General features: G+C 44.3%; 1 protein-coding gene across 1 annotated transcript in view; it reads right to left on the reverse strand.

Annotated features, from left to right (window-relative positions):
• The window catches only part of FA2H (fatty acid 2-hydroxylase), an 86489-nt gene that overhangs the window by 23540 nt on the left and 37447 nt on the right, over positions 1 to 25502 (reverse strand). Inside the window, exon 2 of the mRNA XM_020963742.2 lies at positions 13743 to 13835. Coding sequence (XP_020819401.1) covers positions 13743 to 13835 — 93 coding nt within the window. The remainder of the gene's footprint in view (positions 1 to 13742; positions 13836 to 25502) is intronic.

The following is a 25502-nucleotide window of genomic DNA, read 5'->3' on the forward strand; positions in this document are numbered from 1 at the left end:
TGTTTCCAATGCCCAGTAACTACAGCCTCCACCTATGGGCTGGGTGCCCAGCCAGTGGAAGGGCCATATCACCTGGGATCTGATGTACTACAGGAGGTGGCCAGGGGCCCAATGGCAGGGGGGATGCCAGCAAACGTGGGTACTGGTACCATGCCACGGACTCCCTGTCTACTCCAACTCACTCTACTTCTAGGCAAGGATTTCCAGGAAAGTGGATGTGGGAAGTACCTTGGGCTCTGACCATGGGCAATTCTCAGCTCAGACTCTCAGCTCCCTGCCCTTGTCTCAAGGTTCCACCCCGGCTCACCTTACTTGGCCTGCATTCTATTGTTGTGGGAAGAGCTTATCAGGCTCATGACAGCCAAGTAAAGTGCCAGGTTGGGGCACAGACAAGGGGAAAGACAGTGTTGTGGGGTGGGGGGAGGGATTCAGGAAAAAAAGCAAGATGAAGGGACAGAATGAGGAAAACCACTTCTGCCAAGCCTTTCCCCTTTCAAGAGGCCTTTTGCTTGGTCTTTGCACATGCTTCCTTCCACACTCTACTTCAGATTAAATTTATTTGTGAACACATCTGATCCACTCCCTGCCCTGCCTCCCAACCAAATCCTAAGCTCTCTGAATTCAGAGAAACTTGGGAAGATGATCTAGAATAAAATAAATAAAACCAAGGGAACAATATATGCTATGGTAGACTAAACCCATAGTAAATGAAAAGAGCATGAAAAGGAAGCTGAATTCGGAAAATGCTAGAAGGTTCCAAAACAGATAATGAAACATACCACGATCCTCATAGCAGAGATGTGGGGGATGGCTAGGACGGAGTACTGTATATAGTGTCAGATATATATATATATATATATGCAATGGGGTTAAGTAACTTGCCCAGGGTCACACAGCCAGTAAGAATCAAGTGTCTGAGGCTGGATTTGAACTCAGGTCCTCCTGACTCCAGGGCCCATGCTCTTTATCTACTGCACTACCTAGCTGCCCCTATGCTTTTTTTTTTAAGCAATTTTTGGTTTTATTTATCAATTTAGTGGATTTTTGTTTTCAATTTTGTTGGTGCTTTCTCTGACTTTTGGAATTTTTACTTTTGTGTTTAGGTGGTTGTTTGTTTAAATTATCTGAAGCGTTTCCAGTTTTTAAGTTACATGCTCAATTCATTGATTAGCTTGCTCTTTCTTCTGTCAATGAAAGAGCTTTGAGATGGACTTTGGTTACATTCCAAAAGCTTGGGTCTTTTGTCCTGTTGTCATTTTCTTGGATAGTATCACTTACAGTTTCTGTGATTTGTCCTTTGACTCACTCATTCTTTGAGGGGAAGGAGAGGGCAGATGGAAGAGGAGAGAGAACTTGTGCATTCTGCTAAGGTAGAAAGGAATGCATGAGTCTGACCAAGCCACGGGGCCATTCACCTGCCACCTCATCCTGGCCTGGAAGAGGTCAATTCAGAATTTGCCTAGAAGCAGCAGAAAATTCCCAAAAGGTTTCCCCAAGTCAATCAAAGAAATATTTGTCCTTCACCTAACAAGAGCTTGGGGAAATTGCCACAGCATCACTGGGTGAATGACTCCATGAGCTCAGGCCACAACGTAGCTGACTAGGCAGGCTACCAAGCAGACCTCCAATGGAGTTCTTCCCAATGTTCAGGAACAGTTTTGGCTCTACCCACTATTGTATCAGACATATTGCTTCCCTCTGCCTTCCCTGCTCCTATAAGGCACCAACCCAGAATGACCTGCAACACGGATTCCTTTCAAGAAGGATGCCAAAGATGAGGCAAATTTCTTCTCTCAAATTCTTCTCCTTTTTAAACCTATAGCATTGATTCTTCTGATATGGGACATCTATTTTCTTTTGACTTTTTTTATTTTTTTGCTTTTTTGGTGAGGCAGTTAGGGTTAAGTGCCCAGGGTCACACAGCTAGTAAGTGTCAAGTGTCTGAGGCCAGATTTGAACTCCAAGGCTGGAGCTCTATCCACTGTGCCACATAGCTGCCCCCTTTCTTTTGACTTTAGACAAATCTTCCTTAACCTAATAGCCTTGCTCAGTGGTCCTGAAAGGGTTAGCCTCCCACCAGGTCAACTTCATGGCCAGGCCCCTGGAAAACCCTAAGCATTGCCCTATAATGTGGGCTTTTCGCATAGCAAATGAACTTTGCTGTTAGTATGTGTGTGTCCTCATGTGTGCATATGTGTGTGTACGTGTGTGTGTGTGTGTGTGTGTGTGTGTGTGTGTATGTGTATGTGTGTGTTTTGGGTCAGGAAGAGAGGTGGAGATAGAAGGAGCTATCATGGAATTATACATTTGGAGTAGGAAGAGACCTTATGGGTCATCTAATACTGCTCTCTCATTCCGCAGATGAGGAAACAGGCCTGGAAGGTGAGTACTCATTCTAGCCCCAGGTCACCCAGACGGTTAAGGAGAAGTGCTAGGATTTAAATACGGTCCTCTGGTACCAAATCCCCCTGCCTGGCAGGCGCTGACCATCAGCAGAACTAAAAAGTGAGTCCATCCACCCATGAAAACCAGGCTTGGGTCAGGTACCCTCAGGCAAAGACATCCACAGTGCCTGGGAAGGACAAAAAACTCTGGAAACAGGGCCTATGAACATTCTGCATTACTACCAGAGTCACTGGTCACTCGAGTCCTCCATTCATCTATCCGTTCACAAAATACTCTCCAGGCCTCCAAATGCCTTGGGCTTCTCAAAAGGAGGCTGAAAGTGGGGAGAAAGTGGCTGTTCTGATGAGGTTTTCAGAGGAGGGAGGGGCAGGCAGCAACTTTGTCGAGAAACTTAGACTAAACAACTGATGTTTATCAAGCACTTTAAGGTTTACTAAGCATTTTCCTCATAACCCCTGTGAGACAAAGATTGTTTTCCTTATATTATAGATGAGGAGACTCACAGAGGTAGTAACTTGCCCAAATGCGGATGGTTAATGGTTAACTGCCAGCAGCAGGACTGATACCCAAGTCTCTGGGACTCCCTCTCCTCCATTTCATGCCATCTCCCCTTCTAACATACATCCCTGCTTCTGACACTCTGATTTCAGGTGGCTGATGGTGGCTGAGCGTAGCAGCAGTCTCCTGAAACTTAACATAGGGCAAGCCCACAGGTAGCTGCCTCCAATTCAAACCCAGGTCAGGAACTTACAGCACTTGGGAGTGGGGAGGATGCAGTGATCAGACATCTTGGGAGCACTGAAAGCTTGCAGGTCCTTACCTGAGATGTCCTTGAGATACTGGAAAAACACAATATTAAATCCCTCAAGAAAGCAGAATAGAACCAGCCCATACATATTCTCTCTCTCTCTCTCTCTCTCTCTCTCTCTCTCTCTCTCTCTCTCTCTCTCTCTCTCTCTCTCTCTCTCTCTCTCTCTCTCTCTCTCTCTCCTCCCCCCCTCCTTTTTAGGCAATTGGTGCCCAGGGTCACACAGCTAGTAAGTGTCAAGTGTTTGGTCTGAGGCTGGATTTGAACTCAGGTCCATTGACTTCAGGGCTGGTGCTCTATCCATGGCACCACCTAGCTGCCCTCCAGCCCAGACATTCTCTCCAGAAGCACGCAGAGCCCACTCCAATAGAAAATCTAAAAGTCAGGAATGGGCTACAAGAACAGCAAAAAACAACAACCAAATTCCATCATAAAAGATATGGTAACAAGGGATGCTCAAGATACAAACCCAGAAGAGAATAAGTCCCAATATCTACAAGCAAAGCCTCAAAGAAAAATATAATACCTTGGACACAAATTCAACTAGAATTTCCGGGAGAGATTAAAGCAAGTGTTTTAAATAGGAGTTTAAAGTGTTTTATAAATGAAATGAAAACACTTGAGAAAGAAAACTGGAAAAGAAACGAGAGTTTGGGAAGAGAGAATTAGAAATTAACAGCTTGGCCCAAGCAGTATAAAACCTTGCCCAAGCAACAAACACCCTGAAAATTAAAACAGGCCAAACAAAACCTAATGACTCCATGAGATGACAAAACCACAAATAGGAAATTCTGCATCTGAGGCTTGAGGCAGAGACTTATTCTATCCAGAAACAGGGTTTAGTTCTCATCATTCCACGATCCTTCTCTTCTACTTCTCCTAAACTTTTCTAGTCTAGTTCCATCTGGTCCAGCCTATTTCTTATTCCTTAGGGTATTTTTCAAATTTATCATTCTCATGTATCCCTGGACCCCCTTCAATTTACTCTTGGGCTATTCACACATTCAGGTTGCCCCACACTGGACTTGTGAGCTCCCTCAGTACAGAGACCATAGAGTTTCATAAAATTTGTTTCTTTAAAAGCTTAATTTTATTTTCATCTCTGAATTCTCTTCCTCCCACTGACCTTCCCATGCCCCCTGTCCCCCTGAGAAAGCCAGAAAAACAAAACCCATCACAAACATATATTTTCTTGTTGTTCGATCATGTCTAACTCTTCGTAACTCTGTGGACCGCAGCACATCAATACTGTTTACAGAGTTTTCGTGGCAAAGATAACTAGAGTGGTTTGCAATTTCCTTCTCCAGTGGATTAAGTGACTTGCCCAGCGTCACACAGCTAGTAAGTGTCAGTGTCTGAGGCTGGATTTGAACTTAGGTCCTCCTGACTCCAGGGCTGGTGCTCTATCCACTGCGCACCTAGCTGCCCCTTTACATCATTTCTTAGAGCACAATATTATTCCATTGTATAACTTGTTCAGTCATTTCCCCATTGATGGATACCTCTTCAACGTTCAATTCTTTGCCACCACAAAAAAGCTTCTATAAATATTTTTGCACACACAGATCCTTTTCTTCTTTCTTTAATCTCTTTGGGGTACAGACCTAGTAATGGTATGAGTGGGCAGCGAGTTGGCACAGTGGATAGAGTGCCAGGCCTCAGGAAAACCTGAGTTAAAATCTGGCCTCAGATACTTACTGGCTGTTGAGAGAAATGATTATTTGGTATCATATTAACAATCCATTATTAACTAGGAGGACCCAGGCTTCTTATTTTCTCATTCTCAGCTGACCAGCTCCTGCAGGTCAGTCAGCCAGTTTCTGAAGGACATAGCTGACAGAGGAGATTGCCCTGATCCTCCATTTTTGGCAGGACCCAACCCAACTAAGAGATCTTACTCTGTGTAGAGGTTAAAGACAATCTAATCTAGATGAATTCTTACCCTTAGGGAAGAAGCCCATGCCCTTGCACCCACTCCATTGCAGTCTGGAGTAACCCAGCTCATGAAGGAGGAAACCAATCAGAGTGGTCTTGTACAGATGGACTCCTCCGTCCACATTGCTGGAGGTGGCCGAGTCTCAAGATTAAGCCACTTTCTCAGTAGAAGCTGAAGACTTTTAGCCCACCTCCTCATTTAAATGTCCACCAATCAGGGTTGATTTCTCCTCTTAGACATATTCTCTTTCAAAAAAAAATATTGAAGGCATTCAGTGTCTCCACTAGGTGTCTTTGATTACTGTTAGAAAGCACTGACTGTTGATTTATTGAATATTAGATAGTCTAATTAATAAATTGATTATTCATTAGCCAGAAACTGTCCCTTGAGTTTTTTATTTGTCACATTATGTGACCCTGGGCAAGTCATTTAACCTTATTCACCTCAGTTTTTTCATCTGTAAAATGAACTGGAGAAGGGAATGTCAAAACAACTCTAGTATCTTTGCCAAGAAAATCTCAAATGAGGTCATGAAAAGTTGCACGTAGCTGAGAATGACTAAACAACAGCGACAAAAGTGGTGGCTGGGTCAAAGGTTACATGTACAGTTTAGTAGCTTTCTACCAGAGTTGCAGCACCAGGTCACACCTCCACCAACAATGCATCAGCCTATCTGTTCGCCCGCAACCCCTCCAGAAGCTGCCATTTTTCTTTTCTTTTTTTTTAAAACTTTACCGACCTATCATAATGCACATTGATTGATTAAAAAGATATGTCCAAGATTAAGAAGGTCAGAAGCAGAGTCATCTAAGGTGGCAGGGAGTAGCAGAGCAGTGATTAAAACCCAAGTTTTCTAACCAAATTTATAGCTTTCTCTTTTACACCTGGCTGCCTGGTACTTTTTCCATTCTCCATCCAGACCTCAGGCCAGAGCTGTGTACCCAGAAGGCACCCATTGTTAACCAAGTAATTCAGCATTTCTCCACAAAAGTCCAACACACCAGAACTCACTGAGGGATCTTTATCTTTCTAGTCATTGTAGAGTCATAATGACAACTAGCATTTATATAGTACTTTAAGGTTTACAAAGCCCTTGACAAATATCACCTTCTTTTATCCTCTAGATAACCCTGGAAGGCAGGAGGGGGACAGGAGTATAAGCATTTATGTAGCACCTGTTATGTGCCAGGCACTGGGTTCAATGCTTTACAAATATTACTTCATTTGATACTCAAAACAGCTCTGTGAGGTACATGCTATTATCATCTTCCTTTTATGATTGAGGAAACCGAAGCAGAAAGAGGTTAGGGGACTTGGACGGGGTTGCAGAACTGCTATGTGTTTGAGGCTGGATTTAAATTCAGATCTATCTGACTCACAGTCCAGCCCTCTAGCCACGGAACCACCTAGCTGTCCTAGCTTCCATACCCTATCAATGCCAAACTGTTCATTCTGCCTCCACAATCTCTCTCCCACCTCTCCCCTTCTCTCCGCTCAAAGAGCCTCCACCCTAGTGTAGGCCTTTCTCTAACTCATCTTTCACGTAGCTGTCAAATTAATTATCTTAAAATGTTTGACTTGATGATGTCATTCCTCGCTAAAATACCAAGCAACAAATATCTACTAAGCTCCTACTGTGTGCCAGGAATCATCATAAGTGATGAGGACAGAACAGCAGACATGGATCTGTCCCTGCCCTCAAGGAACAGTGGACATAAAAAGAATATAGATAAAGTCTATACACACGCCTCAGCTTGGCCTTGGAACGTCTCCACAGTTTGGTCCCCCTCCATGTTTCCAGTCTTATTTCTCATTACCTCCCTTCACATATGTACTCTCTGCCCCAATCAAACTGTCCGGTGAGCTATTTTGCAAATACAACATTTTTCCTCTGCACCGGCACAAACTGGCCGCTCTTTCTGAAATACCTTCCTTGCTAATCGCTAGCTTTATAGCATCCTCCAAAGTATACAAGTGTGACTGGCTGCCCAAGGGCATCCTAGTTGCTGGTCTTTTATCCTTCTTGAAATTATTTTGAACAAATGTCATATATGCTTATGTATGTATGTGCTGTATTTTCCCCATCCATTGCCCCACCTACTCCCTCCACCCCTATCCTGGTAGATTGTAAGATCTTTGAATTTTTATACCTCTAGGGCCTAGTACAGTGCCTTGGACTTAATAAATAAATGCTATTTGAATCGGATAGAGCTGAATTGAATGCTGTGAGGACATCGTGTACAATTCAATTCTAAAAAACACTTTCATTAAGCACCTCATTAAGTACATAATGGCTGGAAAACAGCTACTTAGTCTACTGGCTGGTTCCCTATCTGGTCACATCTCCAGTTAGCAACCCTTTCCTCTCACCCCCAAGGCAATGGTGCTTTTGCTCAGGTTGTCCCCCACTCTCCACTTTCCCACTTCCTCCCCTGTTGTCCTGAAGCTAGGGAGCTTAGTGAATAAAGCCCTGGGCATGGAGTCAGGAAGATCTGAGTTCATATCTGTCCTCAGACACTTATTAGCAAATCGCCTACGCTATCTGCTATTATTCCCAACTGTAAAGTGGGAATAATAATAGCACCAACCTCCCAGGGTTGTGGTGAGGATCCAAGGAGATAATAGTTGTAAAGCACATAGGTACTTAATAGATGCTAATTCTTCCCTTCCCTCCCCTACAAAGCACCTTTTTTTTTTTGATTGTGGGAAAAGGAGGGACCATGGCCTTCACACCTCTCCTAATTTTTCATATATCTTCATTCTGCCCTAAATATACAGGTATAAAATGAAAACCAGAAAGGGTTAACCTAAATAGGGCCCTAGGTGGCAGAACAGATATGTAAATAATCTGTAGGTAAGGCCAATGAGTCTCTTTCTCCCCTCAAGCTTTCTCTAGAAAGCGCCACACAATTTACCCCTCTGCTTGGGAGCTCCATGCTGCAAGCCCCTAACCTGGAGCTCGCTCATTATGTCCAAAATGGCCAGGGTCCTCCTGACGTAGGAGAGGTGCCTCTGCTCTCGGGTCTCAGTTAGAAAGGGGACGTTCAGGATCTCAGAGAGGGTTACTGCCCTAGAGAGGCACTCAGGCAGGTGTACTCTTCTGTTTACTTTCTAACTACAACCAGAAGAGACTCGGCTTTCCCCTGGGGCTCTCTGGCGTGACTAAGTTGGGAAGCCGGCCAGGTGAGGAATTATTACTATAAACCTGAAAACAGGAATTCCTCCTAGAGAGCCTACCCCCTTCCCTCTCCCTTCTTTTTAGCCTACCTCCTCATTTAAATGTCCACCAATCAGGGTTGATTTCTCCTGTTAGGTGCATTCTCTTTCAAAAATAAAATATTTAAGGCATTCAGTGTTTTTCTCCCTGCCTGACAGCTTTCTCTCCTCTTTAGAATCTGTCCTCTTACTGCCTCCCAGGCCAGCCAGGCCCCTATTGAACAATATTACTGATACCTCCTGATACCACACCCTCTCCTGGACCCATGACACAGTTGAGCTGCCCCACCTAGGGAAAATGAGTGCAGTGTGTGGTGAAGGTGAGGGAGGGAAGTGGCGTTATCCAAGGAATAATTCTAGACCGGAGGCCAAGCCAACAGGGAACAAAATCGACATTGTGCTGTGTTCCTTATATGCGAAGGACCATAACCTCATAGCTTTCCAGTTTTAGAGGCCATCTAACTAAACTCTCTCATTTTGCATAAGGGGAAACTGAGGCACAGTGATATGCCCAAAGGCACAGAGGGGGTAAGGGGCAGAAGCAGACTTCTAACCCAAAATCTCTGGTTCTAAATGGAGCACTTTATCCATTGTGCCATGCAGGTTCTATACAGTGCTGGATGAACCTCATTGTCAGAAGAACTGCAAACTATTCATACCAAAAGACTCATGACAGCATTTTTTTTTTTGTAGTAGCCAAGAATTGGAAACAGAGTAAGTACCCATTGACTGGGGAATTGTGGTACATGAATGTAATAGACGAACACTGCTCAAGAAATGACAATATGAAGAATTCAGAGAAGTGTGGGAAGACTTATATAAACTGATGCAGAACCAGAAAAATAACGTACCACGCGATAGGACCACGGCAATGTAAATGGACAGAGCAAGAAGACGCATCACCAAACCCATCCTGGAAGAGTCGAGAAACTTTACGTCTCTCTCTTCTTTGTAGAAGTGGGAGACTATGGGTAGAGAATACTGCATATGTCGTCAGACATGTTTGCTTTGGTTTGGCTGCAATGCTTTTCCCCTTCTTTCTTTTTTAATTTTTGTTACAAGGGATAGTTTGTTGGGTAGGGGAGGAGGAAGCGATAAATAAGTGTGATGAAGCAACAACAGGTATTAAAAATATAATATAAAATCTTTAAACTCCTGGTCTTTGCTGTTTCTTGACCTGGCCGACGAAGAGTGAGTGTAACACTCCTTGAGTCTCATTCTTGGCTGACCTCTGGTGTGGGTGCAAGCATCCGCCTCCTCAGGGGCCTCCATCACTTGACTGGCCCACTGTTGAAGTGAATTCGCCACTGGACAACTGGTCAACTGGTCTTACGTATAGCCCTACAAAGGTGGCTAGGTTTTTGACAAGCTATTTGCTGAAAGCTGTCATCTGCCTTTCATCCAATGGCCAAAAGTCCTGTGATACTTTCAAACTGATCATAGGCTTATCCACACATAGGATCATAGGGATGAGCAAACAGGAAAATTCCTTAGTTCCTCATTTATCCTGTTGTTTGACTGATTAATTGTGCGTAGGGGACAGAACTCCACTCTTATACATAGAAGACAGAGTCACCTGTCATATAGTGGAGGGGTCTGAGGAGAGGGGCAGCTGGTGTTCCAAGATCTCTATGGTGACGCAGTGGACAGAGAGCTGAACCTGAAGTCAGGAAAGCCTGAGTTCAAATCTAGGCTCAGACGCTTGCTAGCTATGGGATTCTGGGCAAGCCACTTAACCTTGTTTGCTTTTGCTTCCTTAACTGTAAAAGGGAGATCACAATAGCATCTACCTGGTAGGGTTGTTGTGAGAATCAGAGGAGATATCTGTAAAGCACTTAGCACAGTCCCTGGCACATAGTAGGTGCTATATAAATGTTTATTCCCTTCCCCCACCTCCCAGGGTTGTTGTGAGGATAAAATGAGGTGATATTGGCAAAGTGCATTGAAAATCTTACAGAAAAAAAATGGGGATAACAATAGCTTCCCTGTGAGGACAGAATTGACAGCACTTTACAAACCACAAAACACCACATACACGCCAGCTGTTATTATTTTTGTTGTGATTATTGTTGTTATTATTATTGTCTGAGCTTTATCTGTTCAGAGAATGAGATGGGTTGGGTATCAATTTCAAAACAACAGCAGTCCATGGATGGTGGAGCAAGTCAAGCAAACCCCCAGACTAATGAGCAGGGATCAGGACCACTGATAGTGTTCCTTTTTCTCAAAATGCCTCAGACCTACTGGCATTTTCTCAGCAGTGGCCCCATCTTTATCCTGTCCTGCTAGCGTTTCTGTGAAAGATTTCCTTTCCCCTTTACTGCCCAAGCTCTGTGTACTGAAGTCAAGAGAATGTTAGTTTCTCTGAGTCAGTCAACAAACACTCATGAAATACCTACTAAATGCCCAAGTTTCTCCCTGTTCCAATCTCTGCCCCTTCCTGCAGAGTTCTTCCCTTTCCAGAGACCCAGAGTCCAGCTGTGTCCAGCCCGAGCTTTCTTCTTTTCTCTGGGTCAAGCATTGCATATCTGGTTGCCTTTCCTACACACGCCCACAGAATCCCAAGATGGCAGACCCCAAAGGCCCCAAATGGCTTCAAGAAAAACCCTCTCAGAATAACATACACATTCAACTGGGTATGGAAATTTGTCTTACCCTATAAGAAAATAGGGGGAGAAGGGGACAAGAGAGCAGGGGGATGATAGAGAGGAGGGCAGATTGGAAAAGGGTGTAATCAGAAGTAAATACTTCTGAGGAGGAATAGGGTCAAAAGAAAGAATAGAATAAATGGGAGGGCAGAATAGGATTAAGGAAAATAGAGTTAGTTTTTCACAACATGTCTACTATGGAAGTGTTTTGCATAACTGCACATGTACAACCTATATTGAGTTGCTTGCCTTTTCAATGAGGGTGGGTGGAGAGGGAGAAAGAGAAAATTTGAAACCTAAAGTTTTAAAAACATATGTCCAAAAAAAAAGTTTTCACATGCTATCGGGAAATAAGAAATACCGGAAATGGGGTACAGAAGTCTATCCTGCCCTACAGGAAAATAGAAGGGGAAGGGGATAAGAGAAGGGGGGAGAGAAAGAAAAGAGGACAGACTAGGGGAAGGGATATTCAGAATGCATGCCATCTTGGGGTGGGGGGAGGGTGAGACGGGGTGAAAATTTGGAACTCAAAAACTTGTGGAAGTGAATGTGGAAAACTACAAATAAATAAATTTATATCAAGAAAAACCCTCTGAGCTTCTCTATATCTCCCATCCATGGGAGAACCTGCCAGTGAAAATGCCCTTAGAATGGCCTTGCTGCCCTTGTAAGGGACCAAACATTGAGGTAAAGAGAAGGAAAACTACAGCCCTTCCTTCAATACTTCTATGGGAACATGTAAATTGTGTGACTTTGGATGTGTTTTTCTTTTGATCAGATGGAGATCATACTACCCACACCATCCTCTAGATCTCCCAGGAAGTTGGGAGAATACAGAAGAATAAGACCTGTGAAAAAAGTGCTTCGAGATCCTCTGTGAATACTGCTTCCTTCCCACAACGTATCCCCGGTGCTCTCGATTTGCAATTCAGTCAAAATGGCTTCTTTTGTTCTTCACACATGGGACACCATCTTCCATCTCAATGCCTTGGCATTAGCCAGCCTCCCTACCTGTCTCATAGAATTCCTTTCATCCTTCAAGATACACCTTCTACGTGAAACCTTTCCTCATCCCCCAACTAGAACCTTACCCCCCATTACATCTATCTACTTTGTACTTATTCTCTGTAAAGTTGTTCTGTTCACATGCACTCACGTACCTGCATCTATGTGTGTATATGTGTATACACAAATACGTGTTATATGCATATATACACACATAGATGCATGTTATGTGTGTGTAGGTCTATCTATCTATATCTACCTGTCTAAGTGGTGCTCCCACTGATAGATGTAAGCCCCCTCAGAGTTGGGCTTGCTCATTCTCACTGGAATCACCTGTGTGTCTAATCCACCACCTCACACGAAGAAGGCTGCTGGGCTTAAGAAATATTTATAGATCACTATGTATTTTGAATCCTTTCCTATGTTCTCCTGTGCACATGACATTTTTTGTTTTTTCTTATTTTATATTTGTTTATGTTTCTTTTTCTTTTCTTATTATGTATTTAAGTTTTAGCACTTGTCTAAAATAAAAAAAAATTAAGAGAAAAAAAGAAAAAAGAAAAAAAAAGAAATGTTTACACATTGACTAAATGATTGACTACTGAATGCTTGACTGGCGGCCCATTCTCCCTGTCCATGGCTGACTGCCTAATCCCACTGGGTATGGCTAGAATCCAGAGTCTTCCCCAGACTTGGCTGGGCACCTCCCAAGGGACTGATCCCTTCTTCCTTCCTTCTTCTTTATATTCAACTACCAACCAGCCCCATTTTGGAAGTGGAAAGGACCAGCTCCTAATTAGCTGGGAAAGCCTAGCTAATTAACAAATGGCATTTGCCTTCAAACCACAGGACAGTGGTCTTACAAATGCCTCTTTGAGCTACCCCTAAATCCTCCAAAACAATATTTCTCAATTGAATCCATTATTAGAGGCACTTGCCTGAGTCTTCATCTAACCCTGACATCTGGAACAACCAGAGGTGATGTCTCAAAAAGCTCACTAAAAGAAGTTTTTATACTCATTGGTGGTTGTCTGTGATGATAACAGAACATCTCTTTCCTCTTGTTCCCCAGGTCAGTATTACTGTTGTTCATTCATTGACCTACTCATTCATTCCTCTGACAGAGGCAGTGCAAAGTGTTGAACTTGAAGTCAATAGAGACCTGGTTTGGAATCTTCACTTCCAAACTTATTAGCTTTGTGACTCTGGAAAAGTCACTTAACTGCTGTCTGCCTCAGTGTCCTTCCATGTAAATGGTGATAATAATAATAGCTACTTCTAGGGTTTGTTGTGAGGAACAAATGAGATGTTATTTTATATAACAGCACAGATGATGGCACATAGTAGGTACTTGATAAATGCTTCCTTCCCTCCCTCCCTCCCTCCCCTTCTTTCCTTCCTTCCCCTTTTCTTTCCTTCCTTCCCCTTTCCTTTCCTTTCCTTTCCTTTCCTTTTCCTTTCCTTTCCTTTCCTTTCCTTTCCTTTCCTTTCCTTTCCTTTCCTTTCCTTTCCTTTCCTTTCCTTTCCTTTCCTTTCCTTTCCTTCTTTTCTTCCTTCCTTCCCTCCCTCCCTGTGGCAGAAAGCAGGGCCCTCCCACCTCTAGTATGTTCTAGCCCTGGCTATAACTTTGGCCCAGACCCACTGGGAAGCTTCTCTTCATCTTCAATAACTGCTTCTTCCCCTTCCCCAGCCACATCTTGCCCCCATCGTCCAAGCTGCTTACCTTTTCGAAATCCACCGATTTGCACCTTGGATCCATGTTAGGATTGGTGCCCTGGGCATTGGCCGAGGTCACAGTTCCATTCTCCTGAGGATCCTGGTAAAGGACAAAGAGAGAAGAATTAATACTGGGGAAGGGAGACATACAAGGATAGAATCTACCCACCGATCTATCCCCATTCATTGCGGTGGAAATGCCAACGAACTGGGAGGCAGAGGCCCTGAGTTCAAACCTGGGGCTCTTGTTATTTACTCCAGGTGAGACAGGAGGCAAATTTCTGGGTCAGTTTCCTTGTCTGTAAAATAAAGGTGTTGGACTACATTATTTCTACGGTCCCCTTCCAATCCTAAATCTTATGGGATAAGAATGAGTTTGTTGAAGAAGGTGGCTTGGTTCAGTGAAAGGAACACTGGTCTCAGAGTCAGGAGAGACTTCAGTTTGCTCCGACCAGGTGTGATCTTGAGCAAGTCATCACACGTCTCTCAGTTTTCTCATCTGTGAAATGGGGATAATACCACTTGCCATATCTACCTTGTAGGGTTGTTGTAAGATAAATGCTCTATAAACCTTAAAATGCTATGTGAACTCTCAGAACTAGGGTAGCTGGGAGCTGATGGGGTGAGCCTGAAAATGAGGACTTTTAGAAAACAGGCGGGGCAGTGGGAGATAGACAAGTTAATAGACAGAGGGGGGACAGAGTTGGAAATAGGAATCATTCACAAGGAACAGGGAGCTCTAGAGGACGTCCCCAAGGTTGGTGCTCCTGAGCACAGAGCTTCTCTGGCCAGGAGGAGGCCAGGCTCAGGCAGAGGCAGGCACTGTCAGGGCCCTGGGCACCGTGTAGCACTGACCATTATCACACCTACCACCGGTGCCAGCAGCTCCCGGGTAGGAGTTCCTTTCTCTCCTCTTCCCATCCCTGGCTGATTAAACAGGCCCACGGCTTTATGAGGGCTGGGCCATTTGGAATTCTGGAGAGAGTCAGAGAAATGACCTCCTCACCTCCCCAGCTCCCTCTGCCCCCAGCTCCAACTTGAGGGAAGGAGCTAAGAGAGGAAGTATGTCTCAGTAGACTCAGGGTTATATTGAATTAGCAAACTAGGTAAAGTCAAAGGGGAAATGGAATGTGCCGGTGAAATCACAAAAGTGGAAAAACCCAAGGTCCAGGGTGCAGAGCCGAGGTCAGGAAATTCCCTCACTCCCTCACTTCTTCCTCCAGCTCAGCCCAAGCCTCTGCCAAAGGGATTCTGATCAATCAGCTGTAATAAGGGCTATCTGCTCACTGACTCAGCAAGTATTCCTGGGGCCAGGCTCTGTGCTAAGTGATGGGGATGCAGCCAGTAGAACAGATGAAACAACCCCTCCTTGCAAGGAGCCTACACTCTCAGATAAATAGAAGTATATACGTCATTTCTGATAGAACAACAGTATTCCAAAACACACAAACACACATACACACCCAATAGAAGTATATATGGAAGATATGGATTAGAGCAAACACAGAGTTGGAAGAGAGGCTTTTTCTTTTTCACTTTCACTCTGACCCAATTTCAACTAGGAGTAGGAGTCAGAGTTCACCAAGGGCGAGGGGAAAAGGGAGTTTGTTTCATGGGGCAGCCACGTGTGGTCTATCCCCGCCCATCCCTCCACTCTGTCCCACAACTGGTGGCAGTAGCTTCTTAACAGGTCTGCCTTCTCCAGTCCATTCTACACAGGCTGCCAGGGTGGTAATGATCATCACCGTCAAGCACTAGCAATTAGTGAACAAGCATTTATTGAACACCTAGTATGTGCTAGAGAATCACTGTCTTCATGGCATTCTATTGGAAAAAACAAAACCTACACATTACAACACAGGCAAAAGAAAGACAAATTAATCTCTGGGGGAAAAGGTGAAGCAGGTGGAGATCAGGGGTTTGAGTTGGCTGGCTTTGAAGCACACCAGCCATTCATTCTAAGGGTCAGAGACAAGGAGGGAGGGCATTCTGATCATAGGGCACAACTTTTGCAAAGGCACAGAGATGAGAAAGCCATGTGTGAAGAACAGTGGGAAGGCCAGTATGACCCGACCAAAGACTGTGTGGAGGGCAGTGATGTGTAAACAGGCAGGAAAGCTGGAGCCAGGTTATGAAGGCACTGAACGTGTGGAGGAGACAACAGGCTGGAGCCAGATGATGAAGGGTGATGAATGACAGAGGAGTTTGTATTGGATGCCGGGATCCCTGAGATCCACTTGAGAGTGACACAGTCAGACCTCTGCTCTAGGATGATCCCTTTAGTAGCCGTGTGGAGGATGGACTGGAGAAAGGGGAAATGTGAGGGAAAAGAGTAGTGAAGCTGGAACTGATGAGGACCTGATCCAGGGGATGGCGGGTGTGTGGGCAGAGACAAGGGGGCAGACATCGTGGAGGCGGAATGGACACGTCTTGGCAACTGACTGGAAGTGGGAGGTGAGGGAGTCATCCAAGGATGACTCTGAGGTTACAAATCAGGGTGACTGAAGCCTAGTGGTACCCTGGACAGACATAGGGAAGTTCAGACGAGGGGATGGTTTGGGGGAAAGTTAGAGCTATGGAATTTGAGATGCCTGTGGGATATCCAGTTTGAAATGTCCACTAGGCGGTTGTTGATAAAGGACCCGAGTTCAAGAGAGAGATGATGCGTAGACTCATAGATCTTAGAGGCATCTGCATAAGGACTCCAATTGAACCCGGGGGAGAGAATGAGGTCACCAAGTAAGAAGGTGTAGACAGGGAAGAGAGTCTTGGAGTACACTCACAGAGGGAAGGATATGGATGATAATTCATCAAGGGAAACTGAGGAACGGTTACAAAAACCCAGAAAAGAAAAACATATCCAAGAGGAGAGAGCAGTCAACAGTACTAAATACTGCAAGAGGTCCAAAAGGCTAAGGATTGAGAAACGGCTGTTGGATAATGGTAATAACAACAATAATAAGAATAATCATCATAATAATGGACGTTAGTGCTTTAGGCTTTACAAAGCATTTTATCTCATTTCACTTGCACAGAAATCCTATAAAGAATACATACTGCTATACCTATTTTATAGATGAGGAAATTAAGGCTCAGATTGCTAAATGGCTTACCCATGGCCACCTAGTAAGACTCAAAGGCAGGATTCAAACCCAGCTCTCTTCTGCCTCCCAATTCAGGCTGTCCCACAAGCCTGGGACCATCTCCGTCCTCATCTTCCTCTGGTCGCCCTGATAGCTTTCAAGTATCAACTTCCTTCCAGAACCTACTCAAATCCCATCTTCTACAGAAAGCCTTTTCAACCCTTCTTACCTCTAGTGCCTTTCCTCTTTTGATAATTTCCTATTTATCCCAAGTAGAGCTAGTTTGTATGAATCTGTTTGCTTGTTATCGCCTCCATTAGATTACGGACTCCTGGAGGGCAGGGACTGTCTTTTGCCTCTTTTTTTTTTTTTGTATCCCCAGCACTTAGCACAGTGCCTTGAACACGCAGTAGGAACTTAATAAATGGTTATTGCTGGAGTAGTCAAATTGAACTACTTGCTTCCCTCTGAACTTTGTATTTTCCTCCCTCTATACCTTTGCTGATGACACTTTCTCCCCCTAGAATGCTCTTCTCTACCAGTTTCAATCTACACACCCTTCGAGGAAAACTCTCTGGAAGCTTTTATAGCCAGGAAAAGGGATCACAGGATTTCAGACTAGATTGAACCTTACACATTCTCTAGTTATACAATCATAGATGAGATGGAAGGGACCTAAAAGGTCATCTATACCAGCTCCTTCATTTTACAGCACCTTGATATTTCTCTATCACAGAGGAGCTGTAGGCACTTGAATATTTGGCAAAACGAATGAATTAACCATTTTTGGCTTCAATTAGGAGGTAGGGGGCTCTGTGGTTTAATTGCAATAATTGTGCTCAATGGAATAAATTTAACAGTATATAACATATAATCTAATTCTGTACATAACAATATTACATATGATATTATGATTATGTTACATTATAATATATAATAAATTAAATTCTATATCCCCAAGCAAAACTATAAATGGGTCATTCCTCTCCTCCCTCCCAACCACCTGAGAACCCACACAAATAACCCTGCCATTCACCCTAGGGTAAAAGGGATCTCCTCTTGGGATCTCCAAGCACCACAGCAGTATCTATGGAAGTGAGATCCACAAGGCAAATAAAAAAATCAAAGACTCTTAGAGTTGGGACCTTTGAGATCATTGAGTAGAAATCCCCTCCACAACATGACTGACAAGTGGCCACTGAGTCTCCATTTATTGAAGACCACCAGTGGCCAGAAACTCAAACAGTTCCAAGTTAAATGTATGACAAAGATACAAAGATTCTGCCTGCCAAGGGCTAGACCTGGTCCTTTAGGGAACACTGAATGACTGCAGCAAGGCCAGCATTTCTTTACCCCACAAGTGGCTGGATGTTTTGGTATAATTCCTCAAATAACACGGGTGTGTAGACCTGAGATTATCAGATTCCTTAGTCCTGATTGGGCACTAGAGCAAGAAAGAGGGAAAAGATTCTCTTGACTCAAAGGACAACTTGAGGCAGAGAGCATCTTCACTCCCTCACCCTAGCTTAAACAGGAGATGGGAAGGTCATTCTTCACCTATACTCTGTGAGGGTGGGGAAGTAAGGTAGTGAGTGCACCAAGGTGAGCCAGACAGGAAGAGTGATTTTTCAGATTACTGCCTCAGGCACCAGGCCGCTGTCATGGACCAACTTATAAATATCGTAAAATTTCATAGTTCTCCATTACTATATTTTTGAAGGACACGATAATGAGCATTGTGTTGGTGAATCCTTTTGATGGCAGGAATTAACATTCCTACCTAGACTGGAATGACTCAGTTCTTAATAGGCTCTCCAGTACTGGGATGTCTCAGGCTGCCTCTCCTTCAGTGATTGCCCCAGAGTTAAGGCGGGGCGATGAGGTTCCATGAAAACTCCATGGAACATGCTCAAGCAGCCATTCCTGAATCTAACTCTGAAATTCTGAAAGTTATAAAAATGGCCTTTATACATACCCAAGGCACAAGACAAATGACATACGAGTCATTTTTTTCCACCTCTAAATCCATGACTCAAGGTTAGGAATGTAGGCAGGAGGATGTTAGTAAATATTTGACGACTGCTTGGGTGGGGTAAATGGACTCAGGATGCACTTTAGGTTTACTCTGCATTATTAAAATTTTTTCCATGGCTTTTATGAGTCTAGACAACCAACAAAACAATAAACCAAGCCCAGATATGCAGCATTTTTGGATTTCTGAGGTATAACTGCTCATCCTGAGGACTGAACAATTAGCTCTCGGATTGAGTTGGCTCCAATACAGTCCTGGGCCTAGGTGACTGAGTGGCTGATGAACCTCAGAAGCATAATGGATCTGCCCAGGAGGACTCTGCTGGAGAGGTCAAAAGAGACGGGACAAGAGGCCAGGCAGGGACAGAGGCCTCATCTTTCCTCCTTCGTGGTCTCTGTTTCTATCACTCAAGGAACTCGGATGCAAAGAACCCTCTGCCCAGGAATTTATGGTGGAATTCACAGGCCCTGATCCTGCTGGAGACAGTGGGAGAGGAGACCTGAGTTCAAATCAGGCCTCAGACACATAACACTTACTAGCTGTGTGACTCTGGGCAAGTCACTTAACCCAATTTTGAGAGGCCAGTGCTCACTAGCTCTTCCCAGTCACATGCCAGCTCAGGATGGGGAGAGAGCGCCGAGGCTGTACTAACAACGTCACCTGGGCCTCTCTGGACAGAGAGCCAGCTTAGCCAGGTGGCCAAAGGGCTCCCCCTGTCACCAGACCATTACAAATTGTCCTAGAGTCCCTCCGTCCACACCTGTTGCCATCACCACTTTATACCAGCACCACTGGCGCTGAATTGTCCTCTCTAGGTACTGATGCCCCCGGAGTTCACTAGTGTCTCTCAGATGAAGCCAAGGGAAGTACTACTGTGGAGACCCAGGCCCAAGCATCCTGGTGTCAATGGAAAGAGCCGGGGATTTGAAAGCAGAGGACTTAAGACGCTGTAACGGCACAAAATGCTTGGCCTACCCTGACTTGTTTCCTCATGTATAAAACAAGGTGGTTGGACTAAATCCTCTCCAAGGTCCTTTCAGCCTAGTCCTAGATCCCACCTGTCCCCACCCACCTTCCTTCCTTGTGGTTCCTGCTGTCAACACAGTGCCCACTCCAAAGCTTTCCCTCCTCACAAAGGAAATGCCTCTATTTGTTTGTTTCAGATGAGGGAAGCAGGAATCTTCTGCCCCTGGGCTCCTGAGGGCATGAAGACAGGTGGAAGGACCCTTTCCCTGGGGAGCCTTTCCAGACTCTAAAGGAGTTTCCCTTGCCCCAAGTCAGGTGGCCATGTGGGCAGGGGTCATGTGCTCCCCAGCAGCTTCCAAATCAGCATCTCAAGTGGGGGGGAGACAGACAGACAGATAGACAAGGACAGAGAGACAGAGAGGAAGAAATAGAGATAAGGACAAAGAGACACAAGAGATGGGAGGGAGAAAGGGGGAGAGAGAGAGAGAGAGAGAGAGAGAGAGAGAGAGAGAGAGAGAGAGAGACAGAGAGAGACAGAGAGACAGAGACAGAGAGACAGAGACAAGGACAGAAAGACAGAGATAGAAGAGGGAGGGGGAGAGAGGGAGAGAGAAGAGAGGGCCCAGTCCAAGGCAAAGAGACACACTCATGCATGGAGGGGGGGACCTCAATGGTCCAACAAAGGAGTCTGAGGAGTAGCCAAACAAGGAGAAGGAGAACCAGGAGAGAGCTGTGAATATATTTACAATCTGTCTTATATGTACATAGTTTCTTACACAGTGTCTTCTCCATTAGAATGAGAGGTCCTTAAGAACAAGGACCATGTCTGGTTTTCTTGGTACCATCAGGGTCCTGGCACACAGTGCCCCAGGCACGTGGTAAGTACTTATTTGTCTTCACTAAGTGATTTAGGAAAGAGAACGTGCAGGAGTGGGGGTTGGTCTGTGGTATCAAAAACTGCAGAGATATAAAGAAAGATGAAGACTAATAATTATATATAGGATTAGGACTATACATTTAGAGCTGGAAGGCACCTTCATGATGATTTAGCACAATTCCCTCAATTTACAGATGACCATGGTTCTGGCTTGTTCTTTATTCTTGAAGAGGACCATGATGACATCAGGAAGATGATGGCATGACACGCAAGTGAATTGGATCTAAGTGAGGGAGGGCTGTGCAAAGTTACCAGCCTCCAGAGCCATCTGGGTCCAGTGGCCAGATATTGATCAGAAAGACTGGAGACGGCCCAGAATTCGGTGGGAGACCTTGGCCTTTTTAAGCTGTCTTTTCAGGTTCTCACTTTGAGTGAGGCAACACCCATTCACTGAACAGGCCTCTTTAAGAAGTGAGTCAAGGGATGGTCCCTTTAATTAAAAAAAAAATCAAACTGGAAGGGGAAGACCCTCAAGGTTGCAAGCCAAAACAGAAACAGTTATTATTTACATTCGCTCTGAGCTAGGAGGGCCCAAAATATAATCGTTAAGTGGTGCCTGGGCCAGGCAGGGACTTACTGTCTTCCAAGCAATGAGATCCAGAGTGAATTGGGTTTAAAGCTTGGTCTTTGAGAAAGAAATCTAGCCAGTAAACCCCAGGTTAACTAGGTAGGTTTTGGCCATCAAAAAGTTTACAGATAAAGAAACTGAGGCTCAGGGAAAGGTGAAGTAACTTTTTGGGCCCCAGAAAAGGGCTATTAGTAATAGAAGAGAAGAATGGAATAAGCATTTATTAGGTGCCAGACCCTGTGCTAAGCACTTTATCCTTATGACAACTCTGAGAGGTAGATGCTGCTATTATGATCCCCATTTTACAGCAGAGGACACTGAGGCAGAAGTTAAGTGACCTACCCAAGGTCACAAAGCTAGTGTCTGAGGCCATATTTGAATTCAGGACTTCCTGACTCTTGGCCACGATTATGCAGGACAAAGATGCTTGATTCTAGAATTAGAAGACCTGAACCCCAGTTCCACTTCTGAGTACTTTCTTTGTGACCTCATGAAGGTCATTTCACTACCATGGGTTAGTTTCTTCATGTGTAAAAGGAGGGGAGTGGAATTGATGACCTCTCTGGCTTCTTCCCAATCTATGGCTAGATCCTTTGTTTGGGCTCCAATTTCCTCTGATCTAGCCCTTCTAGCTCTTGACCTTTGGTCCTGTAAGAAACAATTAGCAGGTAGGTCTTTGAGCAGAGGAGCAGTGGAGGCTCATCAGTGACAGCCCAGACAGATGATTATTTGGAAGAAGAGAGGTGTCCAAAGTCTCACCCCAGTGGCTCAGACCATTGACCACCCCAAGGAAGCCTAGACTAGCTTTTAGCAATGAGTAGGTCAATCCCCAGTTCTTTTGCCTTGGTTTGGGTTTGGCTTTTCCTTATTTTCAAAGAAGCTGATAGACACCAACATCAAAGGTTGGGTTCTGTAAGGGAAAGAAAGGGTTTGAGCCTAAGGCAAACAGGTTTAACCTCATCCCAAGTCAGACTATAAGTATGTAGTATGACTCGGAACCAAGAATATCTCATTCTGAGCCAGGCTCTGGAACCACTCACTGATTACTTCTTCTCTTAAGACCCTCTGCTGTTTCAGTCTCTGGTGCCTACAATGCCCGCCCCCCCCCCACCTTCCCATCCATCTCCATCTTTAGAGTCCTTCCTTTCCTTCAAGACCCAACTTAGGAGCCAACTTCCTCAATGAACATTTCCCAACTCTTTTTTCCTTCCCTTCCAAAGTGATCTCTCCCTGGTACAATATATCAGAACCCTAGGCCTAGGTTGGAACCTCCCCTTGCTTATCTGACTTTCCCTTGTAGTTGAGGTATTTGTGTCCATGCCTTCTCACCACCCATTCCAATTATACTGTGGGTTCCTTGACAGCAAGGTCTATCACATCTTTGTATCTCCAATGCCTAGTACTGGTTCCCAAATACAATCTGTACTTAAAAATGGTTAGTGAATGTTTGAATCTTTTTGCATCTATGAGCTCATTTGATATTTACAATTTTGAATACAAGTTTCTCATTTTATTCCTATTTTAAAGAAGAGGAAACTGAGGCCCAGATAAATGAAGAGTCATGTCATTGATCAGGACAACCTAAAACCCAGATTTCCCAATTCCTATTTCTGTCCTGTTCCCACTAAGAGCCTAACACTCATGGAGAAAGGTCAATGGTGACTCCCATAAGTTGTCCCTTTGAATTCTGTCTTAGTCTAGAGGTAAATTCCAATGCCCTTTAACTCCCTGGATCCTGGATAGGGAGTTATTTTGGGGGAGGAGGGGGACAAAGGAGAACAAGAATAGTAAAACAGCCAAAAAAACCCTTTACCCTGTATCAAAAACAAACAAGTCGCCCACAGAGTCAGGCAGTGAAAGGAGTCAGTGTACTAAGTAGGTAAGGGGACCAGGAAGAGGCAGGAGAGCCCGATATAAAAGAATGTGTGTTCAGGAAATTCTAGTCTCTGGACACTCAGGAACAGATAGCCTTTTATCCAGTAGTCCGGACTTTGAAAATACTTTTACAGAAATCAGGTGGAGAGTTCATCCCTCTGCTAAGCTATCCACAGTCTCCATTCACATCTCCCTATGAGGAATGAGATCAGGGAACAGGATACTCTGGAAAATGGGTAGACTTGTCCCAGGTTAGGACAGCGACCAGTGAAAGAAGAGGCATTGCAGATGTGATTCAGCCATATCTGTTTACTGATGTTCAGGCTAGGGTTGGAGATCCTACTTTACTCAAGAGCTGTACTTAGTAGATGAAAGCTTGGTTAAGAAGCCCACCTTTGTGGCCCCCAAGAAAGGGTTTTGTTGGTGCAGGCTGTTTTGAAGATGAGAAATCTTTAGATTTAATGAGAGATAGGAGGGGAAGGGGATTGGGATTCAGCTCTTCTCGAGAAGGAAAGGAACTGGACCATTGGGCCAGTTTCTGCCCCCTTCTCCCATCCCCCCTCCCTTTTCTATGATGGATGGTATACAGAGGCCCACAGATCTACATCTGGAGATAGACCTGTCCCCCCATTTGACAGCTTCCCTTTATCCTTGCTGCATTGATTTTGTTTGTGCAAAAGCTTTTCAATTCCATGGAATCGAAACTGTCAATTTTATCTTTTATCAACACCTCTATCCCTCTTATTTAAGAATTCTGCCCCCAAGGAATAGCACATCCAGACCTCAACTCTATAAATAAAGCAACAACCATCAAAACTATTTGGTGGTAGTTTAAAAAAAGAAAAATAGATCAGTAGAAGAGACTAGATAAACAAGAATTAGAAACAACTGAACCTAATAACCCAGTGTTCAGTAAACCTAAGACCTAAATTACTTGGAGGAATAATGCCCTATTTAACAAGAACTGCTGGAAAAACTGGAAAATACTTTGACAGAAATGAGATTTAGATTAACATCTCATACTACATACATCAATAATCTAAAAACAAATAGTGGACCTGAATATTAAAGATAAGAGAATTTAGAAATAAATATAGAATCCCTTCCTGCCCTCCCCGCTCCCATTCACACCATTAACATACAAACTCCTAGATCTATAAGGTATGTGGAGTTATTTTCCTTTTTAAGCACAATCAATTTAATGAAAAAGGAGTTTAATTACTAGATAATTGGTTAGTTGAGGCATCTTCTAGCAATCTGCTTTCCTCTGAGCTTCAGGGATGCTGTGGAAATGAAATTGAGGCTGGGTCCAACCAATTCCTAATCTAACCTCATTAACCTAATTAATCCTAATCTGCCTCAGAGAAGGAAACTCATCGCCAAGAAACTGACTCACTGTCAACATCATGGTCATCAGTACTATCGATATCATCATCCCTATTATTACATCCCTATTGTTAAGTGGCCTGACACTTGGTGAAACAACATAACTTGAACTTTTCTAGGTGGAAAAAGAACACAGGGGTTTGAACCCCTGGGAAAATCTGTCCAATAGCCAAGAATTCTGAGAATGTATACAACATGGCTGGTTAATTTTGCCTTCCAAAGTTTTATTCACAAATAGGTTCCAGCACTGGAACCCTAATCTACAGAGGGGAAGAGGAAAGAGATGTGGTTAATAACTCAGTCTCCTAGTCAGTGGAGAAGGGAAAATAGGCAAGAATCACTACTGCCCCAAAATGCGCTAGGCTGCCTGGAGAAGTCTGGGGTCCCCTTCCTTGGAGATTTTCTGGCAGAAGCTGTATGACAATTGTTGAGTTTATAATAGTGGGGATTCCTTTTGGGAATGGGTTGGACTAGATCAGTCATTCAATAGATAATCAATCAGCTGAGGTCCTTTCCAATTAAAAAATTCTGTGAAACACTTGGAGGTAGCTCAGGTCATCAAACCCCCTCTTCCCTGGAAAACAAACGCAATGTCTGGGGTAGGGGTGGTGGAGATGAGGTGGAGGGGACAAAGGTGGAAGGGGGTGGGAGATAGGGTGGAGGGGGGAAATAGGATTGGGAGGTGGGAGGGAGGAAGTAGAGGGATTGCAGTGGAGGTAGCACTGGAGGTAGGGAGAGGCAGGGGCATGGGAGATAGGATGGGGGGTGGAGAGTGTTTCCTCAGGCCACCAGGCACAAATCTCATTGTTTTCTAGGGATGTCTTGAAGAGACAATGTTACTGGTAAAAAGAGCAGTTTGAATGTAATCAGAAAACCTGGATTTGAACAGTAGCTGATAGGGTTTCTCCTGGGAGCAGCTC

The sequence above is a fragment of the Phascolarctos cinereus genome, unplaced genomic scaffold (genome assembly GCF_003287225.1).
Source record: "Phascolarctos cinereus isolate Bilbo 61053 unplaced genomic scaffold, phaCin_HiC Scaffold_2;HRSCAF=192, whole genome shotgun sequence".
Lineage (NCBI taxonomy): Eukaryota > Metazoa > Chordata > Mammalia > Diprotodontia > Phascolarctidae > Phascolarctos > Phascolarctos cinereus.